Below are 19738 nucleotides of genomic sequence, written 5' to 3' on the forward strand. Positions count from 1 at the left end.
GAGTGGGGTCAGTGGCAACCTCATCTCCCTCTTCCTTAATCCCCTTCTCCTTTTTCCCTATTCTCCATCTCCTGCCTTTTTTATTTTATTATCATCTTTGGCCCTTGATTTCTGGTAGTTTTTCTCTGAGCTTCTTTAATCCTTGAATTTTTCTCAATTTCCATGGGCTTTGTCTCAATTGATGGAAGACCTTGTCTCAGATCAGAGCTTCAAACATTTTTCTTTCCAAATTGTTGTTACTAGCCATGAGTTATTGCCCCACCTATTTCGGCTATTCGTCTTCTCGAGTTCTTCCTCCCTGGACTTCAATTGGAGGCGTGCTTTGGGTTTTGCTGGCCGCTAAAGTGAAACTTGCACTATTTGGTAGGATTATGGGACTGCTTTTAGGGTGGGTGACTTGCTTACCCCCATTTCCCGTTCATCCTTTCGATTCATTGGCTCTTCTTTCTGGTGGTGGAGGCTTGGCGATGGTGGTGCTACTATTTTGGTGGAGGACGCTGGTTCTCGTTTCCAGATCTAGAGATGTCGGCTTAAGTATTGTTATGGGCTCATTTTTTAGGATTGTTTTCTTCTTCTTATTATTTTTTTTGTAATGGGCTGCACTTTTGCTTTAGTATTGTGAATTGTTTTTGGATTTGCCTCACTTTGTATTAATATGTTTTAATTTTAGTGAAATTAGTTGTTTGAAAAAAAAAAAAAAAAACAACCCTATATCTACACATAGTAACATACATTGAGCATAAATAAAAAGATTTTATGGTTAATCAAGTTTTAAGATTATGAGGTTCATTTGGTAAAAAGCCAAATCGGATGGTTTGTACTTTATACTTACAAGCTTCATGATGAATGGGCTTCTATGTCATGGATGTTAACCTATATCAGATGATTAACATATACTGTAATCTTGTATATTGAATCAAGAACAGAGGAGAAAGAAAGAGAGACTAGAGAGAAGTTAGAGAGAGAAGAACAATCTGTTATATTTCTTGATGATTAAGGTAATTACCTCATGAGTTCTTATATATACTGTTACATATAACACCTAACTAACTAACTATAGTAAGATTGTGACAAGTGTCACAATGTTAAAACACTATACTCTAACATCCCCCCTCAAGAACATGCGGTGATGAACCAAGCATGAGATTGCGGCAATGAGTGCGGAAAAGAGGACCACTCAAGCCCTTGGTAAGAATATCGGCAAACTGCTCTTGAGAAGACACAAATTGCACTGATAGTTGTTTCTGTGAGACCCTTTCGCGAACAAAATGGACGTCGACTTCGATGTGCTTGGTCTTTTGATGTTGGACAGGGTTGAAAGACAAGGCAATGGCTGACAGATTGTCACAAAAGAGAACAGGCACACTAGGTAAGGGAATGTGCAGAAAAACTAACAACTGTTTGATCCAATCCAACTCAGCAGATGTAAACGATAAAGCTCGGTACTCAGCTTCGGTTGAGGATCGAGAAACAGTTTGCTGCTTCTTAGAGGACCAGGAAATCGGACTATCACCCAAAAAGACCACCAAACCAGTAGTAGATCGCCTGTCATTAGGGTCCCCTGCCCAATCAGCATCACTAAAAGCCTTCAACTGCAAATCGCCTTTAGTATATGATATACCAATCTGCATTGTGCCCTTCAGATAACGCAATATGCGTTTAACCGCAGTAAAATGGGACACCATTGGATTCTGCATGAACTGACACACTTGGTGCACAGAGAAAGCAATGTCAGGCCGTGTGAAAGTCAAGTATTGAAGAGCTCCTACAAGACTTCGATACAACGTAGGATTGGAATAAGGTTCCCCATCCTCCTTCAGTAACCTGTTGTAAGGAAGACAAGGGGTATCACACGGTTTGGCTTCAATCATCTCAGATTTAATCAACAAATCCTCAACATATTTGGTTTGGGACAGGAACAAACCATGTGCAGTCTTAGTGATTTGAATCCCTAAGAAGTAGTGGAGTAAGCCTAAGTCCTTGATATCAAACTCAGTGGTGAGAGCACTAATAACCTGTGTAATTGCACCAGAAGCATTGCCAGTTATAATGATGTCATCCACATAGAGAAGCAACACCACAATGTCATGACCAACATGCTTAACAAACAGAGATGAGTCAGAATATGTGGTCTCAAATCCCAAAGAAGGAACAAACTGAGTAAAGCGTTCATTCCAGGCCCGAGGAGCCTGCTTGAGACCATAGAGAGATTTATGCAGCTTACACACGAGAGAAGGATAAGTTGGATCTTCAAAACCTGGAGGTTGAGACATGTAGACCTCTTCTTGTAGAAGGCCATGCAAAAATGCATTTTTAACATCCAACTGGCGAAGAGACCAATTAAACTGAGCAGCAAGAGCAAGAACTAACCGTACTGTAGTAGGTTTCACTACAGGGCTAAAAGTCTCCCCATAATCCAACCCGGGTTCTTGACTGAAGCCCTTAGCAACTAACCGGGCTTTGTGTCTTGCAATAGACCCATCTGAGTGTCTCTTAATCTTGAAAATCCATTTACATCCAACCAGGTTCTTGTTTGCTGGTAAGTGAACTAGACTCCAAGTGCCTTGAGCATGTAACGCATTAACTTCTTCTTTCATGGCTGCTAACCACACAGGTACTTTGATGGCAGATTTATAACTAGCTGGTTCAACCAAGGATAGATCAGTGCCCCCAGAATCCTGAACACTGGCTAAGAGAGCCTTCTTTTTGAAAATCCCACTCTTGCTTCGGGTTTGCATAGGATGCAAATTAAGTGGAGGAATGGGCAAAACTACTGACAGAGTATCAGGATTAAAAACAGGTATTTCCGATGCAGAAGTGGAACCGATATCAGGTACCACAGGGATCTGAGAAGAGACTTGGATTGGAGCAGTAATGGACTGAGAACTTGGAGAGACTTCAGGCAAATCCAAGGTAGAAGGTTGATGAGGTGATTCTGGGATAAATGAGACAATTCTATTTTCGGGAGTAACTATAGGGGCAGGACAATTGAAACTAGAAGATGGACAGACAATTCTATGTGCATTTGAAACTGTGTTGGAAGATGCAGTCAATAAATCTGTATAGGGAAAATATTGTTCATCAAAGATAACATGCCTAGAAACAAACACTTTCTTTGTAGACACATGATAGCACAAATAACCTTTATATTTTGTGGCATACCCTAGAAACACACACTTTGTGGTTTTTGCTTGTAGTTTGGTACTATTATAGGGTTTGAGAAGGGGAAAACAAGCACATCCAAAAATTCGAATATGTGTAAGCATTGGATATGTCCCAAATAGGACCTCAAACGGAGATTTGTTATGAAGGACAGCAGTAGGCATTCGATTGATGAGATAGGTGGCTGTTTGACAAGCATAAGACCAGAACTGATGTGGCAACTTGGCTGTTTGGAGCAGTGTGATAGTGGTTTCAATGATATGTCTATGCTTCCTTTCAGCTACCCCATTTTGTTCAGGGGTATAGGGACAAGATAAGTGATGTGAAATGCCGTTGTCAAGAAGAAAATGTTTCAATTTGAGGCTGGTATACTCTCCCCCCCATCAGACTGAAGAATTTTAATTGAGGCAGAAAACTGAGTAACAACAAAGGAATGAAAAGCAACAAACGTAGAGAACAAATCAGACTTGTTTATTAAAGGGAAAATCCAGCAGTATCTGGTACATTCGTCTATAAAGATGGTGTAATATCTATAACCATCCACTGATATACATGGTGCAGGACCCCACAAATCTGTATGAATAGTTTCAAAAGGAATGACTGACTTATTGACATGCTTTGGAAAAGGGAGCTTGCTAAATTTGCCTTCTAGACAGGTATGACATAGCATAGGTAATGAGGATTTGAGAACAGGTACATTAGATTTATGCAACATCAGAGAGACAACATTATTTGTTGGATGACCTAACCTATGGTGCCACAGATCAGATTGAACAAGCTGTCCAAGAAAGGCCTTAGCTTGATTATTCTTCTGGAAATTGGAAGTGGACAAAGAGTGGATAGGATACAGCCCATTACTGCACAAGCCTCTGTAGAGAATCCTCCCTGTGGTTTTGTCCTGAATCCAAAAACAAAAAGCATCAAATATAAGCCAGCAATTATTGTCAAGGCAAATGCGATGTACTGACAACAGGTTCTGAGTTAATTGAGGAACACAGAGCACAGAGTTCAATTTGATTGGAGAAACTGATGTATGAATAGTAGAATGACCAACATGAGATACTTTCAAACCTTCCCCATTTGCAGTGTGAATTGTTTCATTTGATGGATATGGTGATGCCAGGGACAGATTAGTCAAATCAGCTGTCATATGATTGGTGGCCCCAGAGTCCGTGAGCCACACTTGAGAAGGACCTGAAGAACTTGAGGACTGAGGTGCAGGGTTGTGCACTGTGTGCATGGCTTGCATAGGGGGTTGCGGTGCATGAAACTGAGAAGGTGGTAATGAGGAATGCTGAGGAGGAGCTTGATAGGAAGTATACTGAACAGGCGGTGGTTGCATAACATATGAGGACTGGGGAAAAACAGAAGAAGGGTTATGCATTCCCATGTAATTGGGACCCCTATCATTATGGAAGCAATACCAAGTTGTATGGTTACTTCGACCACAAATGTGACATTTTGTTGGCTCATGTGAAGAAGCTCCACAGAATGGGGCAGTATGTCCCTCAGAATTGCACAACTGACAAATGTGAGGCAGAGGTGCAGAAGGACGACCAAACTGTTGACCAGGAGATGGACCAAGAACTCCAGGATTAGAGTGAGGAAGCATATGTGCCATGGGGGAAAACACTGGTCTAGAATTATAAAATCTCGAGCCCTGATTAAAACGACCCTTGCCCTTGTTCTTATTCCCATTATAGGGACGAAAGCCTCCAGTGGCTGCCTGAGATTGACCATGATGAGGAGAGAAACCCTGAGACTGAACCGAAGCCCCTTTTGTGTAAGTGGAACCTGTATTAGCAACCATAGCTGTCATAAGAGGATTATGAACTGAATTGTCAACAATGATTTCCTCTGCAAGTAACTGTGACCGAAAATCTTTCAGTGAAATCACACTTTCACGCCCCCTGATAACACACCTGAAAGTGTTATACTCAGCAGGTAAACCATTCAAAGCAAGAATAACAATGTCTTCATCCGCAAAAAAAACCCCAGCAGCAGACAAATAGTCTCGCGCTTCCTTAATGCGATGAAGATATTGAGAAATCGAATCGGACCCCTTTTTAATGGTTTGCAAATTGGATTTCATCTGAAAGATGCTAGTCCGAGAAACAGTTGAGAATTGTTCCTTTAACCTAAACCACAGATCCTTGGAGCTAGTACTACCAATCGCACAAGACATGGCAATAGGAGATAAAGTGGCAGTAAGCAATTGCATAATAGCTCGGTCATGCATTTTCCATACTATGTATTCATCATTCAGAGAAGAAGAAGAGATACCAGATTCACCGGATGACGAAGCATATTGAGACGGACAGGCAATCGAACCATCAACATACCCCATGATGCCATTGCTATCAAGCAAAAGTTCCATCTGGAAGTGCCAATTGAGATAGTTCGAATCATCAAGCTTGACATTAACCGACGTAGAAATGGAGGAAATCAGGCCCGTAATCGGAGATTGAAGGAGTTGTAGTTGTGAAGCAGTCACCATCGTGAATTCAAGATCAACTTGTCAGTGAGACAATACAACAAACACAAGGTGTGCAGAATTGAGCACGGACCAAAGAAGAGCAAAAGAACGATAGGAAACCCTAGAAATTGCAGAAATGAGAAATAGGAGAAGACGAAGTCGGATCGAGAAAGAAAAAAAAAAAAAAAAAACCAATCCGAATCCAAGAAGGCGGAAGCAACAGAGGATCGTATCTTCAAGCGTAAGCAACAATGGCGATTGATACCATGTTAACCTATATCAGATGATTAACATATACTGTAATCTTGTATATTGAATCAAGAACAGAGGAGAAAGAAAGAGAGACTAGAGAGAAGTTAGAGAGAGAAGAACAATCTGTTATATTTCTTGATGATTAAGGTAATTACCTCATGAGTTCTTATATATACTGTTACATATAACACCTAACTAACTAACTATAGTAAGATTGTGACAAGTGTCACAATGTTAAAACACTATACTCTAACAATGGATCCTACTAGAAATTGATCCATTCCCATACTTCACAAGCCCATATCACTTCAAGAGTTGGAATCTCCCGTATACTTCAGACCGTCCGTACGTAAAGTACAATATAAACCTAAAATACCGTCCTAATGTACATTTCTATCATGGTTGAGTTTTTGCTGGCATAGCACAATACTACTTAACCTCCTGATCAAAACGTAGAAAGAATATTCCAACTTGAGTGCTAAAAGCAAATACACTCTCGTAATTAACTAATCCAACTTTTATATGCTGCAGTTCTTAATCGTTGATATTTGAGGTACACATTGTTCGTGATCATTCTCCTTTTCAACTTGGCAATTGTTGAGCCTCTTTTCATATATATTTTTATAAGATAACTAGGAATCAATTCCATCACAAAACATAGACAAGGTGAATATATTGCCTATCTAGCTCGCTTTTCGAAAATGGGAGAATGCAAATTACAAATTGCCACATTATATATAATATAGATGAAGTATCACTTTCCCGCCACAAAAGTGAAGTATCATTAGAACCTACAAAGTGCGACATCACATATACTAATATATTATATAGTTAAATTCCATACGAGTGCTCTTGGTTTGAAACTTTGAGGAACCTCCTAATATTCATCTTGATGTTTTGTTATTAATTTGCTGGTTTTCTTGTCCAGCTCGTTTTGTATTGTGCTATTGCTTCTCTTTATCTAATGAATCTATGCCGTTGCTTTCAAAAATAAAATAAAATAAAATAAAGATAATAACTTTGTATGATGGAAGATGTAATTAGGAAAGAGATTTGGGATTGGGAAATAGCTGCTAGCGTATGCTACTACAATATTTTGGAATAATTCAGCAAAAAAGCAATGGTTAACTTCGAAAGTATCTCTCTTTTGCAAAGATTTGACAACAAATATAATGAAACTTTTAGCTTCACTCATGTACATCAATTCCTAGCTAGCTCATTCCTTGGGAGTTCCTCCACTTAAGAATGAGATTATAACGCAAAAGATTATAATGACAACTATGTAGATGGAATTGTAGTTTTCCTTAATTGTTTGATTTTTACTTGAGCAAGACGTTTGACAAAATATCCCAAAGAGACCGAGAAGTAGGAATTCAAAACAATCTAAATTCTATGTCAACTCCATCTTATTCGGAAAAGTTTCTAAATCTATCACTAAGCGCAAAACAAGCGCCATGCAATGAGCTAGAACAACAAAAGAGGAACATAACTTAATATATGATACTTCCTTCCTTTTCAACTTCATAGATTCTACTAGCACACACCATACCGATTCCAAATGACTATCATGATGATAATTAAAGTGTAATAGGAATAAGCATTTAGTTGATTGCTAACTAAATGTGTTTATGTAAAGCTTTGAGGCTGTCTGGGTGAACCCCACGAGAACCGGAAAGGCCATATATATATAAATGTATATATATGTGTGTATGTGTGTGTGTATATATATATATTTATTTATTTATTTATTTATGCGTGATGGAACAACACTATCAAGAATATAAATTTACATATAGCTGCAATAAAGTCGATAATCCAATTAAAATTTAGATTAAGCATCATAGAATATAACGCAAATTCGCGCACCTCATAATCTTCAGCCTACTATATCACATTCGATTAATCCTTGTGCATGGCACTGAGCTATGGTAATTAATTTACTCATAGGTAACAATTACCTTGGGTTAAGGGGTGAACAAAAACGGACTCTTATTATTAATGTAATGGTGACCATATATGCTAACTATCTTCTTTCGTTTTCTATTTGTTCACTTTCTTAAATAATTAAACCAACTAGATTATTATCAACTTGAAATAAGAATTTTTTTTTGGGTTACATCAGAAGAAATTGAATCGTGTTTTTTTTTCTTTGATAGGACATTAATTATGTTCTTTCGATTATTAAATCAAGAAAATATGTACGTATAATTTGAAAGAAAGGGTGATAATCGATCACTCATCCTGGTCTATTTGATTAACATATAGTATATTTAGGCATACATTCAAAAGTGATATGTGTAGTTGCATTGTACTTTAAGCCGCTGGAAGATTAAAAGAAAAATACAACTGAGTTAGCCCTTAATTATTTGGGACAGATATAGATTGGTGCGTATATAATATATATGCTCCAATTAATGTTAATGATGCTAATTAGAGCCACAATGCTCCTGCATCTTTTAGCAATTTCTTTAGCGAACCATTGAGATGAAGTGTCATGACTGTATTGGCTGATCCCACAAGTTTTCCACCAATGAAGACAGCAGGCACTGAGGGTTGGCACCCTAGCCTTATCAAAGCCCACTCCATCTCCTTCCCTCTTGACTCCTCATCGAGCTCATAGATTGCAGGACTCACTCCTTGTTCGTAAAACAATCTCTTGATTGCATGGGACATGCAGCACGAGCTCTTACTGAATATCACTACAGCCTTTTGTGATGCTAATTTTGCTACACGATCCATTTGATTTATATACTATCGATCTAGAATAGCAAGAAGAAATTCAAATGTACCCCAAAAAATGAAATGTATGTGGCTAATATGAAAATTATTTGGTAAGGATGACTACGATCAGATTAGGGTTTAAAGACTTAATGGAATTTTTGTGGAAGCCAAGAAAACTAGATGGGAAGGTGAGGAAAAATTGTGGAAATGGAGCAAATGTAGGTAATGATCAGCTTGTGGGTATGCAACTTAGAAGAAGTAGTAGTAGAAGATTGGTTTGGCGTTGATGGAATTGGACATCTTATGAGCATGTATATATAGGCTAGCCAAATGGAAAGCTAGCAAGGTGGGATTACATATTATATGCATTTATTTTTAATCCAATATGAAAAAGGGAATGCAAAAGCAGAAGGTTCCTTTAGATATTTGGATTGATGCCCAAACTGCCTTTGATATGAAAGGCACTTGTGTGGCTTAATACACTAACCTTGTGTGCCAAGAATATAAGATACTATAGAGATAAGCCAAACGTGGCCGAAAGTGGAATGAAAATGAAGTTATGGGACTATGGTTTTCTTTTCGAGAAATGCTAAGAGACTCTCTTAAAGTGAGACTCTTTATAGATTTAGTTTAACGTAAATTCTCGTGTCAACATTATAAAATATTATACCAAGAACATGAGGTGGTAAAGAGTTTATAAAAAGTCTTATTCTTAAGAGAGTCTCTTTCGCAATTTTTTTTTGAGGGACTTAAGCATGATAACGAATGTCAACTTTGGATATAATTAGGTGTCAGATGAAGACGCGCACGAATAGTTGCATCACACAGAAGATGATGCTGTGATGCATGCATCGGGCCTTAAGAATTTTAAGTTGGCAAATTTACAGATGATGTGTGCATGCATAGCTAGAATATCAATCCGAACTAAACAAGAATTTCAAAAGGAGAGTGAGAGAGATGGAACTGGCCACGCCACTTCTGTGTATGTCTTAAGTCGGAACAATTTTTTTCAAGAATTTTAAATACATATTTGTCGACTATTTATATTATAACATGTGAGTTTATAACATAAATGATCATGCGGCTATTACACTCGAAATAATCATTAAAAAAATTACCATCGAAAATTTGGTGTTGACTTGTCGTCTTATCCTGATAGTTATTAATTTGTCAAGGATCTTGTATGGGAATATAACGTTAGGAAATTAGGAGATTGTGTTTTGTTTCCTTAGCTAGTATTTAGAGGTATAAGTTCTAAGTTAGCTAGCTTGTCCGTGTGGATTTGGTTTACTTGTTCAACAAAGATTGTTTTTCTATTTGTCCTGTTGGAAAATATAAAAGTGAAACGTGATCATGTTTAGTCTGGGATGATCGTTGATCGGGAAATGAAGGTGGTGCTTAGTTTGGACAATAAAAATTATACTTTGACAATTATATTCACAGCACAAAGGCCTATATACAAGTGTGTATACTTGACATATAATTAAGTAAGGATCTCTACAAATCATGAGTACAATCAGAATCACATTACAATATTAATTCTAAACCATAGGAGATATAATTTCAAGACTCTTTCTCTAACACACCCCAGTCGAGATGCAGCAAGTTTGAACCGTAGAAGAAGAAACCATGGTTTATAGAGACCCTTTGTCAAGATATCCGCATGTTGATCCGAGCATGGAATGAACTGAACTCTATGAGTGCCAAGCTTAAATGTTCACGAACAAAATGATAATCTAACTTCATTTGCTTTGTGCGAGCATGAAACACCGGGTTGGCTGCCATTTATGTAGTACTGAGATTATCACAAAACAGATAGGTGAGCAAAGAGGCCTGAAACCGAAGTTCATGAAGTAAATAGGACACCCAAAGAGATTAGGCACAGGTGTGAGCAAGAGCCCGATATTCAGACTTCGCACTAGAACGAGAAACAGTAGCCTGTTTTCCATGATATGAGATTCAGGCCTAGAAATAAGAGATAGTCGGATGTCGGTCGACGAGTTTCAGGACAAGCGGCCCAATTGGCATTAGAATAACTCTAGAGTAAGGAGACCAGGGTGAGGCCAAAAATTAAACCGAAGTCCAAGGAACTTTTAACATAACATAGAACACGTTTGGCAACAATTAAATGCGTCATAGTCGGACGAGCCATAAACTGAGCAATTGGTTTATCGGAAATACAATATTTGGACCAGTCATAATGAGATACTGCAATGAGCCAAGAAGAAGTGGGATCAGAAAGAGGAGTACCATATAGAAAATATAAACCTAGCACAAAGGCCTATATATACAAGCGTGTGTACTTGACATACAAAGAAGGATCTCTACAAAATCAGGAATACAATCAGAATCAGATTACAATATTAATCTTTAAACCTTCGGAGATATGATTTACTTGAACAATACTCCTCTAACAGGACATACATTTATTGCTTATGCTTGTTTAGGATGGATGTAGATCCGTTTTATCTTCACTTGGCAAGTTTGTGATTTTTTGTTATTTGGTATTGACATTAGTATTGGCAATGGATGTTCGCATTGGTATTGGAATCTTTCATTGACACTGACACTAGTATTGGCATTGGAATTGATACGGGCAATGAAACTTTACATCAGCATTGGCATGCATGGGCATCAAGAAGGGCATACTCTTCGGCTTTCTGTTAGCAAACTCAAGATGTGGTGTATCATCACCGTGAGTTTGACGTAGAGTGTTGAAAAATAATAAGTCTGGAGTTTGTGTTTTGCTTTTCTAAGTTAGCCTGTAGCGGTAATAAGTTTCAGTTAGCACGTTCTTGTGACTTTAGTTTTGCTTGTTCAACGAAGATTGTTCTAATTTATATTTTCTACTAATTAATGTTGGATTGCTTTCTTGTTTTTCCAGAATTAGTTTTTGGCAAGATGTTTCATTTTGTGTTATGTAGTCTTTTTGACAATTTTATTGATTTTTTTTCTTTTGTGTATAAAATTAAGATTCAGGATTTTGCAATCTCTTCTTTTCGCCTTTTTGGTTTGTTAACACCTTGAAGGTTGCCTTAAGTTGAACAAAGCCCTTCGGGTAGATAAAAGCCCCTCTCTAAATGCATAGTGATGGTTCTTTGAGACAAGTCCCCAAAAATCTCTAATTTTTTCCGAAACTACAAAACTCTAGTAGAAGAAGTGAAGAACAATGATTTGGAGAAATATCTTTTGTCATATTTCAACAAATTGTTGTTTATGAGATTTAAATTTAGGATTTTCTTTAACAAAGTAGGTAACCTGATGTTGTTAAACCAATTAAGATTGTTTATTTGAAGAAATCTTAAGATTCTTATTTACGTATTCCCTCCACCTTTTAAGTCTTAAGAGGTACGCGCTCTGCATATTATTTGGTTTCAAGCTTTGTATATACAAGTGTTACTTTCTATTTTTTTTAGATAATATACAAATGTTACTTTTACCATTACAAAATTCGTAAGTACAAATCAGGATTGAAAATTTGAAAGTGACAAGATATCCTCTCTTTTTTTCCCATTTTATACAAGTGTTACTTTTTCCCCCCATTTTATTAGATTGAAAATTTGAGAGAGTTCTAATGTACAAGTGTTACTTTTTTTTTCTTTCCATTTTATTAATTTTGACCTTATCTTTAACTTGAATTTGTTTTAATGTTTTTTTTTTATTTTTTATATTTTTTATAGAGAGTTTGTTTTATCCTTGTTTGGCTTTTCTATGCAAGTTCCAAAATCTGGTGTGAGCCTCTATTTGATTAAGCGCGATTTTGATATGTACCAGGAACTAGAAGAATGTCTATCAAGATCTGATGAAACTCCAGGAAATGCTACATATCCTTTCAATATCATGTCCATGGATGGAGATTGCAAGATTGAAAGACAACTTCTAATGAGATTTTTGTTAGTACTCAGATGGCGTGGAGAAAGGGATGTGAGATGTTAATTTATGTAAACCAAGATCAACCACTGATCTTATACTCCTAACAGTTAATAATACCCAGGCATGAGTTTTTTCCTTTAGCAACGACTTTGCCACATGTCATGTTTTTGTTGATGGATACTACCCGTTGTGTGTTACATGGTGGTACTATATCATCTAATTTCTTTTATATATACCCCCATAATTATTTGAAAAATGTTGGTATCCCTTAATCATCAATATACAGCTTAAATTCCTTTGTCAAGGTCATAGAGATAAATCAAACACATGCTTAATCTGTCAACGTGTTTAACGCTGATATTTACAGAACAAAAGAAAATATCGATGTCAAATTAGCAACTTCCCTAATCAGAACTAGGAATATGCCACCACCAACAAGCACAAATGGCAGCCAATCTTAACAAGATTTTTGTACAATATTTTGATATTTTATAGAACAAATAATACGTACCATGAAGGTTCTAAGTGGGTGGATAAATGGATGATCATAATATGATCCTTTAGCAAGCTATTGAAGTAGATCATATAAAGAATATATTGTTCGATAATATGTAGAAATGACATGTTTATGCACAATATGAGTTGGAGAGAGATTTTGTTCTTTTTTTATTTCTGCTTTAAGATTTTGGACGGAGAAGTATTATTCTGTCTGTTTCGCATCCACAAAAGCATGCATTAATATATATATATATATATATATAGTTACTATCACATCCCGGCCTGGGCCCCCACTACATCCCGGACTCGACTCCACCGTAGCACGATATTATCCTCTTTGGGCCCCGACCACACCCTCATAGTTTTGTTTCTGAGAACTCAGACGAGTAGAACTTCTCAGTGGGTCACCCATCCTGAGAATGCTCTCGCGCTAACTTGCTTAACTTCGGAGTTCCTACGGAACCCAAAGCCAGTGAGCTTCCAAAAGGCCTTGTGCTAGGTAGATATGAGAATATACATATAAGGCTTACAAGATCCACTGGGATGTTACAGTTACGATGTGGGACACACGCTTTTGAGTTTTGACACATATTTTGACATTTATTTTGAAGGATCACTTCGTAATGAATTTTAACGATCCGAATAATTTATATTTTAGTAATCATTCATAGACCATCCTTGTAAAAATCAAACAAATCCAAAATCATTAAGGCATTCATTTGTAATTAAGAAAATAGATGAATACGGTTCTACAAGAAAACACCAAATTTAATCCAACAGTCATATTGTTTCAAATTTGGTGATTTTTCGTAGACATGATCTTTGAGAATGACCTAAAAGATAGACGGTTTAGATCATTAAAATACGTTATAGATCAAACTCTACAAAAACTTGTGTCAAAATATATGACAAAAAGATGTGTCTCCGGATCTTTATTAACTTATATATATATATATATTATTTATTCATTATATATAGGAAAAATTAGGTTCTCATCTCTATTTTTTCTACTCCATTAATTAAGATCCTTTTCAATTTTTAATCAAGGTCTTTAGGTTTTATGAACCTCATTAATTATTTCAATAATAAAATATTTACATGTCAAGATAATTAAATTTATTTCTTTTTAATTAAATTGTATTTCTAAATATATTCATTTAGAGTTAGAAAATTTACATTTGCTATATTTATATTTAGGCTAAACTTTTGTATCATATATTTCTATTTTTAGTTTGTACCCATTTTTAATTTGCAAGCCTTTAAAAAAAAAAAAAAATTATACCAATTTTCTTTTCAGTTTCAATTTGTACCCATATATTAATTTCTTATTGTGTCCATATTTTTTAAACTTTTATTTAAAATCATAATTTTTTAACCTTTTATTTGTATCCGTAATTTATTTACAATGCACCCATTTTTATTTAAAGATGTAGCACTTTGTTAATGCAAAATGTACCAATTTTTTTGTTTTGTAAGTACCATTCATTTTATGTAAAATGCACCAATTTTTTTAATGTAAAATCTATTTATTTTTTAATATAAGATGTACTCATTGTTTTTTTTTTTTAATATTAAATGTACCTATTTAATTTATATGCAACATGCCCATTTTTTTGTATATATAAAATGTACCAATTTTTTGTATGTGCAATGTACCCACATTTTTATATAAATGTACCAATTTTTTATACGTAAAATGTACCCAAATTTTATTATATAAATGTACTCATATTATAAAAATAAAAATAAAAATCTAAAATGCACCCATAAGCAATTTTATTGTTGTTGAAACCCATAAGCAAATTTCAATAATTAATTGGTGGTGTAAATAAAAGCAAAATAACGGTTTGAGTCTTTATTGATATTATTACATATCTTTTATTATTATGTTATTTATGTGAAGAGGGACCTCAATTTAAAACATAAAATACATAAAATTTGAGTTTATAATAGTTAAGAACTAAAAACCGCAACTAAATTATCCATTATATATATATAGGCAAATAGGGGCCTCATGAAGCCCACTTTCTCTCTTTTGAGAAGGAATAAAACAATCAAGAGAATATGTACCTGTACCTGACCTCATCAACCAAAACCCTAATTTGTGTGATGCCACGATCCGTCCTCGCTTAATTACTTTTTTATCTTCAATGACTTTTCGCTTAAAAAGTTGACATTCTTTTTCCAACTTACGCCACCCGCACACGTATAACTATAAGGACCTTATCCCCACACATTCTCTCACATATTAGCTACTGTGAACGAAAAAGAATACTCAAGAAAGGTACACATATCATATACGTTAAAGTGTGAAGGTTCATGATACATGAATAATATTGAATAGTCAAACAATGATCTATGAATGAGAACATGAACATTTGAACAAACGCTTTGAATAATAAGGTTAATTATTTTGTAGAGTGCTAGTAAATGAGTGACTAACGTCGAGTTAAGTTACTAGCTAGTTAATTTTTGAATACTTCTGTATATATAAGACCTCTTACTCTAGATTGCAGTTAACATGTGCTTAAATATATATATATATATATATATATATATATATATATATATATATATATATAAAAGTTTTTCTATATTGTGGTTAACAACATATTTAAATGTGTTCATATCGTTGACATGAAGTTAATATATCGTTTGAATACTGCAAACTTACGTGATCATGAATATTTTATCCGCAGTAGAATGACTGATATATGTTATATATGATTATATGAAAGACATGCATGCATATGTACGAGATCAAAAATAGCCATGCATGATTGCATATACATGCTGTAATAAGTACGAGAGAGTACGGTCAAGGAAACCTACAATATGACTCTTGCAAAGATGACCCTTGGCTAGCTCCCAATTGGCCAATATTGCGCCATGTAGAGAAGGCCAATAGGCCATTGTTCCTTAATAAAGTATTCTGTCACAGGCTTTATACAGGTCACGACATACACATGAGAATATGAAATGAGACCTGAAATCACAGATATGATATACATATGGCATAAAGAATTATAATACCTATATATATGTGACAGATATGATCTACATATGGAATTAATAAAGAATTATAGTACCTATATATATACATATATATGAAATGAGTAGTATAAATTACGTATAGCTAAGAGACGTTACCATCAATTTGCATGATCAAGATTCGAAGTAGTGATGGAAAGTCGATCAAAAGAAAGTGAAGGGTCCGGACCTTTCCATTTGATGGGAATCATTCTTCTAGAGATGATTGATCAATATATCATCATGTCGATCGACCTTTCAAAAACGTTGTTTATGCATGCGCGGTCCAGACTAGATATTTATTAAATGAAAATATGATTTTAGCCATTCAAACTCAATTTTCTTCATATAAAACCCTACATAACTTTTTTACTTAAAGAAAACTCAATGACTAGGATCCATATAAGCAAATTCATTAGCTTCATATTAATTCACACATTTTACATTTTTCACATGTCTAAAATACCCCTATTACATACTTGATATAGAGAATTAATTGTAAGGAAATAGTAAATGATTTTGCAACAAGAAAAAAAATAGACATTAAGGTTAAAAATTTATTGCATATTAATTTTTTAGAAAGGTTTTGAATTTTCATAAAACTATTCGATTTAGTTTTTTCACCCTACTCTTGAATACTTTTGAATCTATCCCTTTTTATTAATATATTAGAATATTGTATTTCATTATCTACATGCACATTAATTTACCTACAACAATTATACCATGGGTGTAATATAATCTCTTTTTTACAATGATGCAAAATAATATTTATACCAACAACAAAACGTGTGTAACATATGTACTAATTACATGGAAAATAATTTACCTATATTAAGAAGGAATGTAGTTCGATGCATAATATTAAAAATATTATGTTACACCCATGTTTATATAACAATAACACGTGCCTAACATATCTAACAATACATGGAAAATAATTTACCTACAAGTTAGAGAAATGTTATTTGGTTGGGTGTAGCATAAATTTTTTTAATAATTGGAAAAATTAAATATAACTAGGTCTCGTGTAATTTTTTTTTATATAATTAGAACAAATTAATTTACCTACCCTACTCTTTGAAATGTTCATTTCCAATGATGCAAAATGTTCATTACCTAACTACAAATTAATTTCCAATAATTTACCTACAACAATTATACCATGGGTGTAATGTAATATCTTTCTTTACAATGATACAAAATATTGGATGTACCAACATAAAAACTTGCCTAACATTAGTACTTGTATTGGAAAATAATTTACCTATAACAAGAGAAATGCAGTTTGATGTATAAAATCAACAATATTATGTTCCACTCATGTTTATACAACAACAAAACGTGTCTAACACATATAACAATACATAGAAAATAATTTACCTACAAATTAGAGGAAAGTTATTTGATTCAAAATATATAATATAGGTGCAGTATTTTTTAAAAAATAATTGGAACAAACTAATTTACTTGCCAATTAATATGGATAAAATTGCTACAAAATATATCATAAAAAAAAAAAAAAAAAAACCACTTTTCTAGTTTAACATAGATACGGTTAATGCAAACACTTTTTTCATTTTATTTCACTTTTTCTACTACTTTTAATTTGGCATAAATTTAGGAATTTGAAAAAGGGACCATAAAGTATGAGTGGCATGAGTGTAAATAAATTGCATTAATAGGTCAATAGTGTTCCTATATGTTTGCAAAATTTAAATTTGGGCTTAAACTAGATCTTTAAAGATATATGAGTTTTTATCAAGAAATAATGAATTGTAAGAGCTAAAATCTAAAGCACCCTATTATTAATTTCTTGGAACATAGGCAAGAAAATAACAAATAGGGTAAGCCAAAAGCAGCTATCTACATCACTTTGACATGGAAAGATATATATAGAAGATAACATTTAGGACCAAGGTAGGACCTAATGGCATATCGCTTTGTCTTCTTCCATGTACGGCAGCGTGTTTTTGGATTTAGGACATGCCCCACCGTGTATCATCGTCGGTTGAAAGAGAGAGGAGAATGATTGGTTAACTAAAATTTTAGTTTAGGTCGCAAATTTATTTTGACATTTCAAAATGCAATGAAACCCAATGGCCTCATTTGGCACATCGGATTAAGTATTGGATAGAATAAATAATGCAGAGGCGAGATTTATACACTAAATAGTCATCGTATTAACGAATACGGTCCAAATTGATTAGTACGCCTCATACTCGCTAGTTAGTATGCTCAAAAAGCTCGGTATAATTAGTTGGCCTCAAAACTAAAAAACACGGTTTGCACCCCTCTTGCATCTGCTTCGTCGTCTCACCTCTGTTGCTAGAGATTTAGACCTAAATCAGCATAACCACTCCCGCTCACACCTGATTGCATCATCTTCCTCATGGGTGTTTTCTCATTTCATCTTCATTGTCTTCCTCTTCCTGCAATTTTCCATTTTTTCCCCTCTTTTTCTCTCCATGTCTTGTATCTTTTAGTTTGTGAAATTTTTTTTTTCTCTATTTGATGGATCTGTGATTCTCGATAATTTGTTATTTTTTCTATTTGATGGATCAGTTTGTGATTATAATTTTGGTATGGGTTTCAAAAGGATCCCGAACCTTTGAGCACTTCGTCTTCCGTGTTCGTCTCTCTGGGTTTCTTTTGTTTTGGTTTTTTTTTTTTTTTTAATTTTTTAATTTTGTGAATTTTTTTTTGTTGAATATATATATTTTTAAATTTGAATTATCATTCCAAAAATATTATTAACAAGTAATTAAAAAAATATAATTGATCCTCTTAATACGGTCATTAGTCCAATATTGCTACTAATTTAGTCAGTACTAGCCAACGAATATTTATCCTATCCGACTGAAATAGTCAGTATAGTCCAAGTTGCCAAACGAGGCCACTATGTATTAGGCTTCTTTGTGGGGGACCTAATTAATTATGCATTAGTACTTGATAAGTTTTTTGAGTTGTAAGTAGTTTTGACATGTACGTATGAACACTGCAAATGTATAATTCTTGTGGGCATGTATTTTTCTTTCACTTGGCTTTCTGTATCATTTTCATGAATTGGATGCGAATCCAAATGCAAAAAAGGAGGTCCCAAATGGATAAAACCAACTAGTTTATCCAACTCAGCAGATGCTCTCAAGGATAGATACGGCAGATCAAATACAACAAACCCTTTGTTGTAGTGTGCCGTTGATCATCAACTCACCGAGTACCATAGCCTTTTCTATGGGCAGAAAAAGTAGAGCATACAGAAATGAGTGCGTCTTTGTGTTAACATGTCATATGGTGTTACCTTCCCAAAAAGAAAACCCTAACAACAGATATGTAAATAATCAATCTAGAACAAGAGAAAGAAATGAAAAATGGATACAGCAAAGGTGCGTGTTTAGGCAATAGGCATATATATGGAACAAGATAAGAATGTGAAGCCGTACAAATTAATTACACGTCTCTAGAATTTCCGTATGCAAAAAGATTCGGTTAATTTTTGTGCATGCAACTTTCATCCTCTTAGCTATAATTTGCAACATTTGAATCGCATGGCCTAATTAAATATCTGTGGGAACATTCCTATTTTCCTTCACTATCAAATGAAAGAGCCCTTTAATTTCTAGCTATCTAAAGCCAACAATGCCAATCCACTCATCTCCCATGTCCCTACCCTATATAAACCCTTCCATCCCTCCCCAAATACTCACAACATCCAACTTCAAAAAA

General features: G+C 34.7%; 1 protein-coding gene across 1 annotated transcript; it reads right to left on the reverse strand.

Moving 5' to 3' along the window:
- Positions 1-8115: 8115 nt before the first annotated feature.
- LOC137738287 (monothiol glutaredoxin-S10-like) lies at positions 8116-8888 on the reverse strand. Its single transcript, XM_068477915.1, has one exon. The coding sequence runs from the start codon at positions 8627-8629 to the stop codon at positions 8321-8323; it is 309 nt and encodes a 102-aa protein (XP_068334016.1). The 5' UTR covers positions 8630-8888; the 3' UTR covers positions 8116-8320.
- Positions 8889-19738: the final 10850 nt, after the last annotated feature.

Source organism: Pyrus communis, chromosome 6 (assembly GCF_963583255.1).
Source record: "Pyrus communis chromosome 6, drPyrComm1.1, whole genome shotgun sequence".
In the NCBI taxonomy this organism is placed as follows: Eukaryota; Viridiplantae; Streptophyta; class Magnoliopsida; order Rosales; family Rosaceae; genus Pyrus; species Pyrus communis.

Coding starts and splice junctions, on each gene's coding strand:
- LOC137738287 (XM_068477915.1), bottom strand. CDS start 8,629: ATGGATCGTGTAGCAAAATTAGCATCACAAAAGGCTGTAGTGATATTC.